The 15,818-nt window shown below is 43.2% G+C and overlaps 1 protein-coding gene across 2 annotated transcripts; it reads left to right on the forward strand.

Annotated features, from left to right (window-relative positions):
• On the forward strand, window positions 1–12,123 carry LOC119013849 (myosin heavy chain, fast skeletal muscle-like). 2 transcript variants are annotated; one of them, XM_037088733.1, is made up of 40 exons: window positions 1–147; window positions 257–479; window positions 738–881; window positions 1,017–1,173; window positions 1,279–1,306; window positions 1,395–1,512; window positions 1,601–1,693; window positions 1,782–1,845; window positions 1,930–2,028; window positions 2,121–2,224; window positions 2,304–2,442; window positions 2,620–2,738; window positions 2,839–2,988; window positions 3,076–3,246; window positions 3,349–3,655; window positions 4,137–4,213; window positions 4,301–4,388; window positions 4,477–4,594; window positions 4,710–4,833; window positions 4,931–5,067; window positions 5,209–5,464; window positions 5,575–5,817; window positions 5,903–6,079; window positions 6,207–6,352; window positions 6,459–6,549; window positions 6,648–7,037; window positions 7,127–7,253; window positions 7,342–7,460; window positions 7,638–7,834; window positions 7,922–8,105; window positions 9,159–9,324; window positions 9,498–9,622; window positions 9,753–10,061; window positions 10,146–10,349; window positions 10,442–10,567; window positions 10,667–10,837; window positions 11,385–11,489; window positions 11,573–11,668; window positions 11,774–11,905; window positions 12,014–12,123. In XM_037088733.1, exons 2-40 carry the CDS (start codon window positions 276–278, stop codon window positions 12,029–12,031), a joined length of 5,823 nt encoding a protein of 1,940 aa, XP_036944628.1. In that variant the 5' UTR covers window positions 1–147; window positions 257–275; the 3' UTR covers window positions 12,032–12,123. The 2 variants fall into 2 exon arrangements, with proteins under 2 accessions (XP_036944628.1, XP_036944627.1); XM_037088732.1 differs by lacking the exon at window positions 12,014–12,123 and having other exon boundaries at window positions 11,774–11,926.
• Window positions 12,124–15,818: the final 3,695 nt, after the last annotated feature.

The following is a 15,818-nucleotide window of genomic DNA, read 5'->3' on the forward strand; positions in this document are numbered from 1 at the left end:
CTAATTAGCAAAATTTCCAAAGAAAACACTTGAAATTAGAAAAACAATCTGAAACAAGTTATTATACTCATGTCTAATCATGTGTTTAGAGGATCTCCCAACTCCACCAGAGACGCCAGCGCTCAGTTGTTTTTGGAACTAGCTGAGGTAAAAGATTTCACCATGAAAAACTTTGATTCTCCATAATCAGCTGGGTAGAAGACCACAGCTATATCATGCTGATATGTTAACACTATTGTGGACTTCATCTTTTCAGTCTCCACTGAAGTGCCACCATGAGCACAGACGCAGAGATGGAGCAGTATGGCCCGGCGGCGGTCTACCTCCGGAAGCCAGAGAGGGAGAGGCTTGAGGCACAAACCATGCCTTTTGATGCCAAAACCGCCTATTTTGTGGCTGAGCCAGCGGAGATGTACCTCAAGGGTAAACTTGTGAAGAAAGAGGGTGGAAAAGCCACGGTGGAAACCGACTGTGGAAAGGTAAGTGATTTACTATTTTATCTTTTTTCAATAAAACTACTCAATCAATTTCCAATTTCTAAGACACCTTGTATATACAAGGATTGGATTTACATTTATTCAAAACAATATCTTAGTAAAACATTCAGTTAACTATTTGTTTCTCATTGTATTTTAGGCTCACACTGACACTGTGAACAACAATGTGATCCATGTGATGAACTTTTCTGTTTGAAATTATGTCTTAGTTAAATACATTATACTGTATTTGGTATTCAGACGATCACAGTAAAAGAGGAGGACATCCATCCCAGGAACCCTCCCAAGTATGACAAAATTGAGGACATGGCCATGATGACCCACCTCAATGAGCCTTGCGTGTTGTATAACCTCAAAGAGCGTTATGCATCATGGATGATCTACGTGAGTTTCTACACTACGCTAATTTACTGTAATAAAATAATAATATGTAAATATATACAGAGTATGTGTATCAACATGGAAATCAAACAACATTTGAACAAAATCACACTATGTTTATTCTTTTTACTCTTTCAGACCTACTCTGGGTTGTTTTGCGTTGTGGTGAATCCATATAAGTGGCTTCCTGTGTATGATACTACATGTGTACAAGCATACAGAGGCAAGAAGAGGATTGAGGCTCCACCCCACATCTTCTCCATCTCTGACAATGGCTATCAGTTCATGCTCACTGGTAAGATAAAAATATTGGTACTGGAATCTAAACACACAAAGGTAATATCTTCCATTAATATTTAGGGAAAGAAACTCATGTCAAGCATTTCTGTTTGTGTCTCAGATCGTGAGAACCAGTCTGTCCTGATTACGTGAGTATGAAACACATTATCTTGCTATAACTTTATTAATTTGATGATAATGAAGCAAAATCTTGATAATATGTCTCATGTACCCCAGTGGAGAATCCGGTGCTGGAAAGACTGTCAACACCAAGCGTGTCATCCAGTACTTTGCAACAATTGCAGCTATTGGAGCTAAGAAGTCTGACGCACAACAGCAAACGAGCAAAATTAAGGTGAAATTGGTTTTGTCAAATGAAAGTGTTTGTCAGAGGAAAGTTAATTTCACTGTATAGCTCACATAATTAAAATCTTCTGTTGCAGGGCTCTCTTGAGGACCAGATTGTTGCAGCCAACCCTCTGTTGGAGGCTTATGGTAATGCCAAGACTGTGAGGAATGACAACTCCTCTCGTTTTGTAAGTACTGGAGAAAATATCTTGAGACTTTTTTCGTTCCTACATTCAAAAGAAAAAAAATGATGATATTAATGTTCTGGCTGTCTAGGGTAAATTTATCAGGATCCACTTTGGCACTACTGGCAAGCTGGCTTCAGCTGATATTGAAACATGTGAGTTTCAACCATCATATTAGTCAATACCAATTTAAATTATGATGGCTCTGATAATTAGCAATTCAAATGTCTTCTTCTTAGATCTGCTGGAGAAGTCTCGTGTCACCTTCCAGTTGTCTGCTGAGAGGAGCTACCATATCTTCTACCAGCTGATGACTGGTCACAAGCCTGAGCTCTTGGGTATGTTACTACCCCAATTTTAAATAAGACTTTAAACAATATCAGAAAAAAAATATCAAACAATATTATGTAATTCTCCTGTCCTCATCTAGAGGCTCTTCTGATCACCACCAACCCCTATGACTACCCAATGATCAGTCAGGGTGAAATCACTGTGAAAAGCATCGATGATGTGGAGGAGTTCATTGCAACAGATGTAAAACAACAATTTAAAGAGATAGTATACAGGAGAAAATGTTTAACATACCAGTAACTTTGCTTAATCTACACTGCAGACTGCTATTGACATCTTGGGCTTCAACGCTGAAGAAAAAATGGGCATCTACAAGCTGACTGGAGCTGTGGTTCATCATGGTGGCATGAAATTCAAGCAGAAGCAGCGTGAGGAGCAGGCTGAACCAGATGGCACTGAGGGTAATTTCTGAAATAATACACTCTTATCATGCAAGATTCCTGGTGTGTAAGATACTACACAAGTCGGTGTACATTTATAATTCCATGAGGGATGGGTCATGTTAATGACCAAACATGAAAACAAAGTATTCTTTCATTAATTTGTTCTTTTACCTTTTTTTTTTTTCTCTCCATCAGAGGCTGATAAAATCGCCTACCTCCTGGGCCTGAACTCAGCTGATATGCTGAAAGCTCTGTGCTACCCAAGAGTCAAGGTCGGCAATGAGATGGTGACCAAAGGTCAGACCGTCCCACAGGTAAAAAGATGGAATTTGGGTGTTTGGAAAGGGAAATGTTTACATTTTCAAATAGAAAACTCACCCTCATAAATCCCCACACTGAAATTCATATATTTAGGTCAACAATTCTGTCAGCGCTCTGTGCAAATCCATCTATGAGAAAATGTTCTTGTGGATGGTCATCCGTATCAATGAGATGCTGGACACAAAGCAGGCAAGACAGTTCTTCATTGGAGTGTTGGATATCGCTGGATTTGAGATCTTTGATGTAAGTTTTAGAAAATCAACCCTTCTGAAAAATTCACGAGTTCAAATGTATTTTAGCATAAAACTCAATGCTTTTCTATAACTACAGTTCAACAGCTTGGAGCAGCTCTGCATCAACTTCACCAATGAAAAACTGCAACAGTTCTTCAACCACACAATGTTTGTCCTGGAGCAAGAGGAGTACAAGAAGGAGGGTATTGTTTGGGAGTTCATTGACTTTGGTATGGACTTGGCTGCCTGCATTGAGCTTATCGAGAAGGTAACATATCACTTTTTTTAAATAAGTCAGATTTAAGTTCAAGTACAAATTTGCTTTCTCAGGTATTTTTTTTTCTTACCATGAAATGTAAATTCTTCTCAGCCAATGGGCATCTTCTCCATCCTTGAAGAGGAGTGCATGTTCCCCAAGGCCTCTGACACAACTTTCAAGAACAAGCTGCATGATCAGCATCTTGGCAAAACCAAGGCCTTTGAGAAGCCAAAGCCTGGAAAGGGCAAGGCTGAAGCTCACTTCGCCCTGGTTCACTATGCTGGCACAGTTGAATACAATATCAATGGCTGGCTGGACAAGAACAAGGACCCCCTGAACGATTCAGTTGTTCAGCTCTACCAGAAATCGTCCAATAAACTGCTGGCGTTACTATATGCAGCCATGCCTGGAGCTGATGGTAAGACAGTAAAGTGAGCAGAGTGTATAGAAACTCTGTCCCCTGTACAGATGTGTTATCCTTCTATTTTCTACTGTGTCAGATAGAGAGCATTGTTGCCATCTCTTTTCATAGCAATTAGCTGCATACTGAAAAGTGTAATTTGGAAAGTTGCAGGCAGTGCAGTGACTTTGTAGTGAAAAATCAGTGTCTGTTTCAATTGAGTTGGACCACCTTAAGAAACTGGTAACTTCTCTGTGGTAATATATTCTTTAAGGTACATTTTTAAAACTGAAATCAACATTCCAGAGACAAAAGGTTACTGCTGTGGAATCCAATGCCAGTAATAACATTCAGTATTTTGCAAAACAGAGGCTGCTGGTTGAAACTGAATTGAAAAATACACATTCAACATGGAGCAAAACTTAAACAACTTACTGCAGTGTATAATTATTATTACTATTTGGCACCATTAATAAAAATGTCATGTTTTGCAAAATAGAGGCTGCTGGTGGTGGCGGCAAGAAGGGAGGCAAGAAGAAGGGTGGTTCCTTCCAGACTGTGTCTGCTCTTTTCAGGGTATGTATTGTTTCGTATTTTGGATAACTTTTAACAATCTCATATTAAAATGTTGATGAGCTATAATTTTGTGATGCTCATCCACAGGAGAACTTGGGCAAGCTGATGACCAACTTGAGGAGCACCCACCCTCACTTTGTCCGCTGTCTGATTCCCAATGAAACAAAGACCCCAGGTAAGAAGCACATAACCCAGATTTGTGCAATGTATGTGCCATGGTCATGTAAAGAAATGTTTTGATACAGTGAGTTTGCAATGTGCAGGTCTTATGGAGAACTTCTTGGTCATCCACCAGCTGAGGTGTAATGGTGTGCTGGAGGGCATCAGAATCTGCAGAAAGGGCTTCCCAAGCAGAATCCTCTACGGTGACTTCAAGCAGAGGTGACTGTAGTTTTCAATATAAGCAAGTCAAGTTGATTTCCGTAGAGGTATCATTATGGTTAACACCAAGAAAAAAAGAAGGAAAAAAAAGGAACAAAAACATTTTCTCTTGTAGATACAAAGTATTGAATGCCAGTGTCATCCCTGAGGGACAGTTCATTGACAACAAGAAAGCTTCAGAAAAGCTGCTGGGCTCCATTGATGTGGACCACACTCAGTACAAGTTTGGACACACAAAGGTTCATCCTCAACAACAGGACTAACACATTTACTTGTGTGGTTGTCCTATCATATCCAAATGCACTGACTACTATTTTGCCCCACTTGACAACATAGGTATTCTTCAAAGCTGGTCTGCTGGGTACCCTGGAGGAGATGAGAGATGAGAAACTGGCTTCACTGGTGACCATGACTCAGGCTCTCTGCAGAGGATATGTCATGAGGAAGGAGTTTGTTAAGATGATGGAGAGGAGGTAGGATTATTTTACTGTACCATAAACTGTCTTTTCCAATTATGTAGTTGATATATATATTTTTAAATTGTTAGACTTAGAAGCTCTGTAAAATAATGTTTCAGAAGAAGTGACACTTTCTATGTCTATCTAATTTTCCAGGGAAGCCATCTACTCAATTCAGTACAACATCCGTTCATTCATGAATGTTAAGAACTGGCCATGGATGAATCTCTACTTCAAGGTCAAGCCTCTCCTGAAGAGTGCTGAGACTGAGAAGGAGCTGCAGCAGATGAAGGAGAACTATGATAAGATGAAAACAGACCTGGCTACTGCCCTGGCCAAGAAGAAGGAACTGGAGGAGAAGATGGTTTCCCTGGTACAGGAGAAGAATGACCTGCAACTCCAAGTGGCTTCAGTGAGTAAAAAAACAAAGGAAGTATAATTCTATTACATGTACACTATACCAGAGAATATATGAATCTTTTCAAACTTCTATATGTATCCGATGTTCATTGTGTACAATAGGAAGTTGATAACCTCTCTGACGCTGAGGAAAGATGTGAAGGGCTCATTAAGAGCAAGATCCAACTCGAGGCCAAACTCAAAGAGACAACCGAGAGACTGGAGGATGAAGAGGAAATCAATGCTGAGCTGACTGCCAAGAAGAGGAAGCTGGAGGATGAATGCTCTGAGCTGAAGAAAGACATTGATGACTTGGAGCTCACTTTGGCTAAAGTGGAGAAGGAGAAACATGCCACAGAAAACAAGGTTTGGATTATCTGGAACCCCCGTTCATTTAAATGCAGAAATGCACATGTGTGATGGAAATAATGTGCCTGTCACATCATTTCAGGTGAAAAACCTGACAGAGGAGATGGCATCTCAAGATGAGGCTATTGCCAAGTTAACCAAGGAGAAGAAAGCCCTCCAAGAGAGCCACCAGCAAACACTTGATGATCTCCAGGCAGAGGAAGACAAAGTCAACACTCTGACCAAAGCCAAGACAAAGCTGGAACAGCAAGTGGACGATGTGAGAAAACAATTGTTTCAATTGTGTGTTTCTACTGTCAAGTTAAGCTCAAGCTACTTCTTTAATTGCTTTAATGATACATATTCAAAATAATGTATAAAGTAAATCATGTACTGTCATGTGATAGCTCGAGGGGTCACTGGAGCAAGAGAAGAAGCTCCGCATGGACCTTGAGAGAGCCAAGAGGAAGCTTGAAGGAGATCTGAAACTAGCCCAGGAATCCATAATGGATCTGGAGAATGACAAACAGCAATCTGATGAGAAAATCAAGAAGTAAGTTTTTTTGATTTAGGTTACTAATCTTTTTCTCAGCATCTCATTACATTCCAACAACAGTACAAACTGTGACAGTGAAAGCTTTTATTTGTATCACATCAAGGAAAGACTTTGAAACCAGCCAGCTCCTCAGCAAGATTGAGGATGAACAGTCTCTCGGTGCTCAGCTTCAGAAGAAGATCAAGGAGCTCCAGGTGAATAGTATACAATGTTATATGCATCCAAATCAAACTCAATATATCAAAAAAACACATTATATTCAAATCAATAAACCTTCTTTCATCAAATATAGGCTCGTATTGAGGAGCTGGAGGAAGAGATTGAGGCTGAGAGGGCTGCTCGGGCTAAGGTTGAGAAGCAGAGGGCTGATCTCTCCAGGGAGCTTGAGGAGATCAGTGAGAGGCTCGAGGAGGCTGGTGGAGCAACAGCTGCTCAGATTGAGATGAGCAAGAAGCGTGAAGCTGAGTTCCAGAAATTGCGCCGGGATCTTGAAGAGTCAACCCTGCAGCATGAAGCAACCGCATCAGCTCTCCGCAAGAAGCAGGCAGACAGTGTTGCAGAGCTGGGAGAGCAGATCGACAACCTCCAGCGTGTCAAGCAGAAGCTGGAGAAGGAGAAGAGCGAGTACAAGATGGAGATTGATGACCTCTCCAGCAACATGGAGGCTGTTGCTAAAGCTAAGGTGAGTCGTTTGTTTAAAGATGAGGTATTTGCCTTTCGTTATGCTTAGAAACATGACCTCTAACATACATCATGTTTTGTTGTTTATAGGGTAACTTGGAAAAAATGTGCAGAACTCTTGAGGACCAGTTCAGTGAGCTCAAAGCCAAAAATGATGAGAATGTTCGCCAGCTGAACGACATTAATGGACAGAAGGCGAGACTGCAGACAGAGAATGGTGAGTGTCCTGGAATAAAAACTATTCATGGAAGTTATGAATGAGAATTTTAAAAATAAAAAAAATTGATTTACACATTGTCATTCAGGTGAGTTCTCCCGTCAGCTTGAAGAGAAGGAAGCTCTTGTTTCCCAGCTGACCAGAGGAAAACAGGCCTTCACTCAACAGATTGAGGAGCTGAAGAGACACGTTGAGGAGGAAGTCAAGGTTAACAAGTTTACATGTATTTTCTTTTTGAAATGTAGTCATTCATAATATGTACCATAATACTGTAGTAAGATTTACTAGATCATATCTAAATCAAAACTAAATGGCTACATCAAAAAGATTAAACTCTAAAAAAAAAAAAAAGGTATGATACTAATGTGTTGTCATGTTCAACAGGCCAAGAATGCCCTGGCCCATGCAGTTCAGTCAGCCCGCCATGACTGTGATCTGCTCAGAGAGCAGTTTGAGGAGGAGCAGGAGGCCAAAGCTGAGCTACAGAGAGGAATGTCCAAGGCCAACAGTGAGGTGGCTCAATGGAGAACCAAATATGAGACTGATGCTATCCAGCGCACTGAGGAGCTGGAGGAGTCCAAGTATATGATCCTTTCTACTTTTTCATATATAAATAAAATGTTGCTGTCTTTGTTCACTTAAGATCAAATAATTCCTCTTCACTACAGGAAAAAGCTTGCCCAGCGCTTGCAGGATGCTGAGGAATCCATTGAGGCTGTGAACTCCAAGTGCGCCTCCTTGGAGAAGACCAAGCAGAGGCTGCAGGGTGAGGTGGAGGACCTCATGATTGACGTTGAGAGAGCCAATGCTCTGGCTGCCAACCTTGACAAGAAGCAGAGGAACTTTGATAAGGTAAATGGTTAAACTGCTATAACACGGCTGATTGCATTACGGCGCCGTGCCGGATCTCCGGCGCACCGGCGTGACTGCGGAAAAATAAAAATTAAAAATTAAAAAAAATCGGGTTTGCCCAGAGATCTAACAGACAGTTATCTGGATCTAACAGAGGCGCAACTTTCACTCAATCACACTGACGATAGGTCTACTAGCCAATCAGAAATACGGTGGGGGCGGGCTTTGGTCAAACAAGTTGATCCAGAGAGCAGTCGGCAGTGTTGCCAACTTGACGACTTTCTCGCAAGATTTGGCGACTTTTCAGTCCTTCTCAGCGACCTTATTTCTAAAAAGCGACTAGCGACAAATTTAGCGAGAAATATATTACATTGTAATTCACATGCTGGTCAGAGCCATTTCAGTCCACGGCTCCACTGCAGCGGCTCCGGGGTCTCTCCCGTCCCCTCTCATGCGGGTGCGCAGGCGGCAGGCCAGTGTGTGGGGGCTGTCTGGGGCAGGCAGGAGCGGACACCGCCGCCGATCCCTCTGTGGATGTGAGACCGGATAGCTGCCGATTACTCTGTTTTTATCTGTTCATTCTCTGACTTCTTACTCTTCCGCGGTTCCACTGGCACTTTACCAGTGATAACTTTAAGCTGCCGAGTCAAGATCACGTTTGATCTTCTCTCTCACCCTTTCTCCAGATTAGGATGTTTCTCTATCTTGTAAAAGTGTACATAGTTCGTTTGATCTTCTCCCTCCCTTTACTGTTTTTACTTCAAATATATTTGTCCCTGTAGTGAATTCGTGATTAGTTGGTAAAGATTTCTCTACCAACCTTTTGTATGGCTTAGAATAATCTCCCCCTCACTGCAACAGACAAAAGTATATATGCAAATAAGTCTGGGGTTACGTCATCACCCCCCCCCCCCCCCAGCATGGAAAAAAGTTGAGGCTCAGGATTTTTTTTGGTATCACCCCTGTAATCAACACTAGTTTTGTAGCGAGAAACAAGTACCTTAATTAATGAATAGTCATTAAATTAATATATTTTGACCTATACAATTCTAGGTCCTTGCAGAATGGAAACAGAAGTATGAGGAGGGCCAGGCAGAGCTGGAGGGAGCTCAGAAGGAGGCTCGTTCTCTCAGCACTGAACTGTTCAAGATGAAGAACTCTTATGAGGAGGCTCTGGATCATCTGGAGACCATGAAGAGAGAGAACAAGAACCTGCAGCGTATGTCAATCTGACTGTATATAATGTAATGGTCATTGTGATTGCAAGGGTTCTTCCTAGATTTCTACTAGTGTAGTCTATGAGCATTATTTGGTTGTAAAAGCACTGACACATTTTCCAAATGTAATCTGTACATACAGTTCTGACTACATTTGACTTTGGTTGTTCTACAGAGGAGATCTCAGACCTGACTGAACAGATTGGTGAGACTGGTAAGAGTATCCATGAGTTGGAGAAAGCCAAGAAGACTGTAGAGACTGAGAAGTCTGAAATTCAAACAGCACTGGAGGAAGCTGAGGTAAAATCTTAATGACATTAATGAACTACTATGATAAAATACATGGTTGAAATTTGACCATGTATTCATTTTCAGTTTATTTGTGCCAAAAATAACTTAATACCTTTTGTTGTGTTTGTGACTTTTCAAGGGCACACTGGAACATGAGGAGGCCAAAATTCTCCGTGTCCAGCTTGAGCTCAACCAGATCAAAGGTGAAGTTGACAGGAAGCTGTCAGAGAAGGATGAGGAGATGGAGCAGATCAAGAGGAACAGCCAGAGAGTGATTGACTCCATGCAGAGCACTCTTGATTCTGAGGTCAGGAGCAGGAATGATGCCCTGAGAGTCAAGAAGAAGATGGAGGGAGACCTGAATGAGATGGAGATTCAGCTGAGCCATGCCAACAGGCAGGCTGCTGAGTCTCAGAAACAACTGAGGAATGTCCAGGGACAACTCAAGGTAACATTTGTCTCATAAGTAAATGTCATTTTGTTTTTTTAATCAAAGGAAAATTACATATTATTTATCTCTTTGAAATGTCAGGATGCCCAACTGCACCTTGATGATGCTGTGAGAGGACAGGAAGACATGAAGGAGCAGGTTGCCATGGTGGAGCGCAGAAATGGCCTGATGGTGGCTGAGATCGAGGAGCTGAGAGCCGCTCTGGACCAGACAGAGAGAGGACGCAAAGTGGCTGAACAGGAGCTGGTTGATGCTAGTGAGCGTGTTGGACTGCTTCACTCTCAGGTGTGTTTTTCATGAATTTGCAAGAATTTTATCCAATCAAAAGATGTGAGACACATACCACTTAACTCTGTCTATTCATGTACAATGATCAGAATACCAGTCTTATGAACACCAAGAAGAAGCTGGAGGCTGACCTCATCCAGGTTCAAGGTGAAGTGGATGATGCTGTTCAGGAATCAAGAAATGCTGACGAGAAAGCCAAGAAGGCTATTACTGATGTGAGTTAACACCTTCAAGAACTGGTCTGCTTGTATGTATTCAATTAATGGTGAGTTTTTTCTGAATAAACTGCAATTAGAGACTTTTTATCATCTCAGGCTGCCATGATGGCTGAGGAGCTGAAGAAGGAGCAGGACACCAGTGCTCACCTGGAGAGGATGAAGAAGAACCTGGAGGTCACAGTCAAGGACCTCCAGCACCGTCTGGATGAGGCTGAGAACCTCGCCATGAAGGGTGGCAAGAAGCAGCTCCAGAAACTGGAGTCCAGGGTATGAACTTTGTTAAAATAATTCTGCGATAATTTAGAACTGGAGGAAGGAGATCAGAGTCAGCTCAAAGTTAAACAAGGTTTTAATCTTGTACAAGAGGAGCATTCACAGAGCAACATGCAGGTCTGTTACAAAGTGAAGACTCAATGTCTGAGGAGAAAAGCATGGCATTTATCTGTCTCTGTGGGCGTGTTTTCACTGTGTTGATTACTAATTTATTCCCTCCTGAACTTAACGAAGTAATTAACAGAGAAGGAAGTGTTAACCCTTAGTGATTATTCAATACCTTACATAGGTCATAAAACAACCTAAACCGAGGTCACAGACCACAGGTTACAGGTCATGTTAAACATTTATATTGAACATTCATGTGTAAGATTTCACTTCACCTCTCTCTTCATGAAATACAAAATCTCCATCACAAACTATATGTAAAAATTAATAATAGGTTGTTTTTGGAGGCACATCACTTTTTATTATGCCTTTTATTATTTCAACTAAAATATTTGCATGGAAGACTGATATGTTATTTATCGTCACATGACAGGTACGTGAGCTGGAGAGTGAAGTTGAGGCCGAGCAGAGACGTGGAGCTGATGCTGTAAAAGGAGTTCGCAAATATGAGAGGAGAGTGAAGGAGCTGACATACCAGGTAAGCTGTACTGAAAAACTCCCCTAAACTCTAATTTATTTTCTATTCTTCTTCACATACTGTGTAATCTTGTATCTGTACAGACTGAGGAGGACAAGAAGAATGTGAACAGACTTCAGGATCTGGTGGACAAGCTGCAGCTTAAAGTGAAGTCTTACAAGAGACAGGCTGAGGAGGCTGTAAGTCAAATACATAATGTGGCACATCATTGACAGCTGATTTAATAATAACATCACTATTAACTGTCTTGTAACTATACCAACATACCTCTAAACACTTAACAGGAGGAGCAGGCCAACACCCACATGTCCAGGCTCAGGAAGGTTCAGCATGAGTTTGAGGAAGCTCAGGAGCGCGCTGACATCGCTGAGTCCCAGGTCAACAAGCTGAGAGTCAAGAGCCGTGATGCTGGAAAGGTATGTTTGTTATCAAAATAATTTGATGCTGTGAACTTTCACTGATGACAGTGTGGATCAATATCACTTCCCACATGATAATAATAGATTTTCATCCCTCTTTTTTAGTCTGATTCTGCAGAGTAAGGGTCATCATCCTTTAGTTCTTCAACAGAGTTCATAAAATATGAACCATGGATGGGATTTCTTTACAATAAAGACGATACCTTTCATCATTATCCTGAATCCTGTCACTTCCTTTCTTCAATAATTCATTTGGTTGACCATAAAAATCAAGCCAAAACTAAGTAGAGCAATTAGCCTTGTAATGTCGTATGGTAGAGTATTTGGAGAACGGTGCTGCTCAACAAGCAATCAGCGTTTTCAGTATGGGAAAAGAATAATAGTTCTTTTACGGCAATAAGACGGCGAGGTCAGATGGTCTTTGAGACACTGAAATGCCCTCTGACTCTCTTCCACCAAAACACAGCTCCTTTTCTTTTCAGAGCATTAAGAGGCTCTGTAATTGTTGAAAACTTAGGGATAGGTTCCTTAGTCATGCAACGTTTTTATCTTTGCCAGATCTCCACGATCTACATCTGTACTACATGACCCAGGAATCTTAGTTTGGGGCATGGATGTCTTTAGAATAGATGACTAAGTCATCCAGGTACACTATGCAGCAGTCTCCAAGGCCACTTTGCAACACATGATTTAGCAGCCTCAGGAAGGTGGCTGGAGCACCCTTCAAACAAAAAGGCATGACCCGAAAAAGGGAACAACCCAAAAGATGTGTCCCTGTCAGGGGCCCATGGAGAGGAGGAAGGCACAGTAATTGCCAGACTTGGGACAAAAGAGAGGACTCAGATGCAGATTGGACAGAAGTAGAATCAAGTTTTATTTTTCTGATTCGCAACTCTTCAGACGAGATGATAAATGAAAAGCTATGAAACTCTTTGTGGACAGACAAAATGAACAAACACAAAACACACAATTACATAAGACGCTCCCGAAGGAGGAAAACCTACACTGATCTTAATATCTGAGATATGAAACTTACAAAAGAAAAGCCACTCAGCAGAGGATGGCACAAGGCTATGAAACATATACTATTCTATCAAACAATAAAATTACAACAAAAGGCGCTCCCGAGGGAGGAAAAGAAACGTCTACAAAAGCGGCTAAACTGAAACACAAAACCTAACCAGAAAATTTACAAAATCAAAATCACTCTCTCAAGAAGACAAATACAGAAAAACAAAACAAGACAATACTTATCAGGACGAGAATTCAAGCCTGTTAGACAAGGCTTGGGTATACGACGAGACGACGAAGTACTTAGGCGACGCAGACAGGGGAAGACAAAGACTTTATACACATGAGGGAGGGAGACACAGGTGCAAACAATCAGGGATTAGGGATGACGTCAGACCAGGAACACAGGAGGAAGGGCACATGATCTGAAACGAGAGGGAAGTTACTTTCAAAATAAAACATGAATCCACAAGACAGATCCCAAAGACAAGACAACCTCACCGCCATGTGACAGAACCCCCCCCTCTAGGGCCGACTCCTGACGGCCCAGGTTGCTCAGGATGATCTCGGTGGAAGTCTCTTATGAGCTGCGGGTCTACGATGTGCCGGGACGGTACCCACTGTCGCTCCTCAGGTCCGTAGCCTTCCCAATCGACCAGGTACTGCCTGCCTCGGCCCCGATTCCGAACTGCCAAAAGTCGCTTAACTTTGTACACCAGACCTCCTTTAATGATCTCGGGTGGTGGTGGGGGCGCGGTGGTAGGTACCATCTTGCTTTCTTTTACAGGTTTGACTTGACTAACGTGGAATGTAGGGTGTACTCTTAGGGACCGAGGCAGGTGTAGACGAACTGCTGCAGGGCCAATAATCCGGGTGATGGTGAAGCCAATTTCCTGGATGGGACCCTGAGGTTCAGATCCTTAGCGGATAACCACACTCTCTGTCCGGGTTGGTAATCAGGAGCTGGACGCCTCTTTCGATCTGCACTCCGTTTGACCCGGTCTCCTTGTCGGATCAGTACTTGCCAGGCGGCTGCCCAGATGCATCGGCAACGTTGAACCATGGCATAGGCCGAGGGAACCGACGCTTCCCTTTCATTGTCCGGGAACAGTGGGGGTTGATAACCTAGGGCGCAATGAAAAGGAGAAAGACCAGTAGCAGAAGTGGGTAACGAATTGTGTGCATACTCTACCCAGACCAGGTGCTTGCTCCATGTAGAGGGATTCTGGTGTACCACGCAACGGAGGCCGGTTTCCAGCTGCTGGTTGAGGCGTTCGGTCTGGCCATTAGCTTCCGGGTGATATCCAGACGTTAGGCTGGCTGTGGCTCTGATTAGTCTGCAGAATTCCTTCCAAAAATTTGACACAAACTGGGGCCCCCGGTCCGAGACAATGTCCTTCGGGAACCCATGGACTCTGAAGATCTGGTCCATCATGACCTCTGCGGTTTCTTTTGCGGAGGGTAGCTTGGGTAATGCAACAAATTGTGCCATCTTCGAGAATCGATCGACCACCGTGAGGACGGTGGTGTTTCCCTGGGAGACCGGGAGCCCTGTAACAAAGTCCAGTGATATGTCTGCCCATGGTCTGGAGGGAATGGGAAGTGGTTGAAGGAGTCCTGAACGAGCCTTAGATGATGTCTTGTTTCGTGCGCAGACCGAACAAGCCTCTATGTACTCCCGGACCTCCGTCTCCATAGCGGGCCACCAGAACCTCCGGGAAATGACATACATGGTTCTCTTCACTCCCGGATGACAGGAAAGCAGCGAGGTGTGAGCCCAATGAATCACCTGTGGCCGCAGCTCAGCCGGGACATACAGACAGTTGTCGGGACAGCCATTAGGTGATGGGGCTCCACCGTTTGCGTGCTTAACCGCTCCAACCACACAGTTCAGTGGAAGGATATTTTCGGTCTGCTCGGTCTTAGGCTCGGGATCGAAGAGGCGAGAGAGGACATCAGGTTTGATGTTTCGGGATCCCGGCCTGTAAGACAAAGTAAAAGAGAACCGGTTAAAGAACAAAGCCCACCTGGCCTGGCGAGAGTTTAGTCTCTTGGCCTTACGAATAAATTCAAGATTTTTGTGATCAGTCCAGACAATGAAAGGTTGTTCGGCCCCCTCTAACCAGTGTCGCCATTCTTCCAACGCGACTTTGACTGCTAATAGCTCTCGATTGCCGATGTCATAGTTCCTTTCTGCTTGGGACAGCCGCCTCGACAGGAATGCGCAGGGATGTATCTTGCCGTCCTTCTCCGACCTCTGGGATAGTACTGCTCCCACCCCGTCGTTCGAAGCATAAACCTCCACCACAAATTGTCGTTGCGGGTCTGGCAAGGTGAGGATGGGTGCTGTGGTGAATCGTCGTTTGAGTTCCTGGAACGCATTTTCCGCCTCGGGGTTCCAATGAAAAGAGACCTGGGTGGAGGTAAGAGCATGGAGAGGAGCAGCTGTAGCGCTGAAGCCTCTGACAAACCGCCTGTAAGTTTGCAAATCCAAGGAATTGCTGAACCTTCTTGCGGCTGTCTGGAGTGGGCCAATTAGCCACTGCGCTTACTTTAGCCGGATCCATCTGTACTCTTCCAGGGGCTACAATGAAGCCCAGGAACGAGACAGTGTCGGCATGAAAAACACTTTTTTCAGCTTTGACATACAGGTGGTGGTCAAGGAGTCTTTTCAACACTTGATTAACGTGGTCTTGGTGTACGGCAAGGTTAGGAGAGTAGATTAGGATGTCGTCCAAATACACATACACAAACTGGTCCAGGAAGTCTCTCAGTACGTTATTAATCATGGCCTGAAACACAGCAGGAGCATTAGTAAGCCCAAAAGGCATGACACAGTACTCATAATGACCGCTGGGGGTGTTGAAACCGGTTTTCCACTCATCCCCCTCTCTGATGC

Source organism: Acanthopagrus latus, chromosome 23 (assembly GCF_904848185.1).
Source record: "Acanthopagrus latus isolate v.2019 chromosome 23, fAcaLat1.1, whole genome shotgun sequence".
NCBI classification, from domain to species: domain Eukaryota; kingdom Metazoa; phylum Chordata; class Actinopteri; order Spariformes; family Sparidae; genus Acanthopagrus; species Acanthopagrus latus.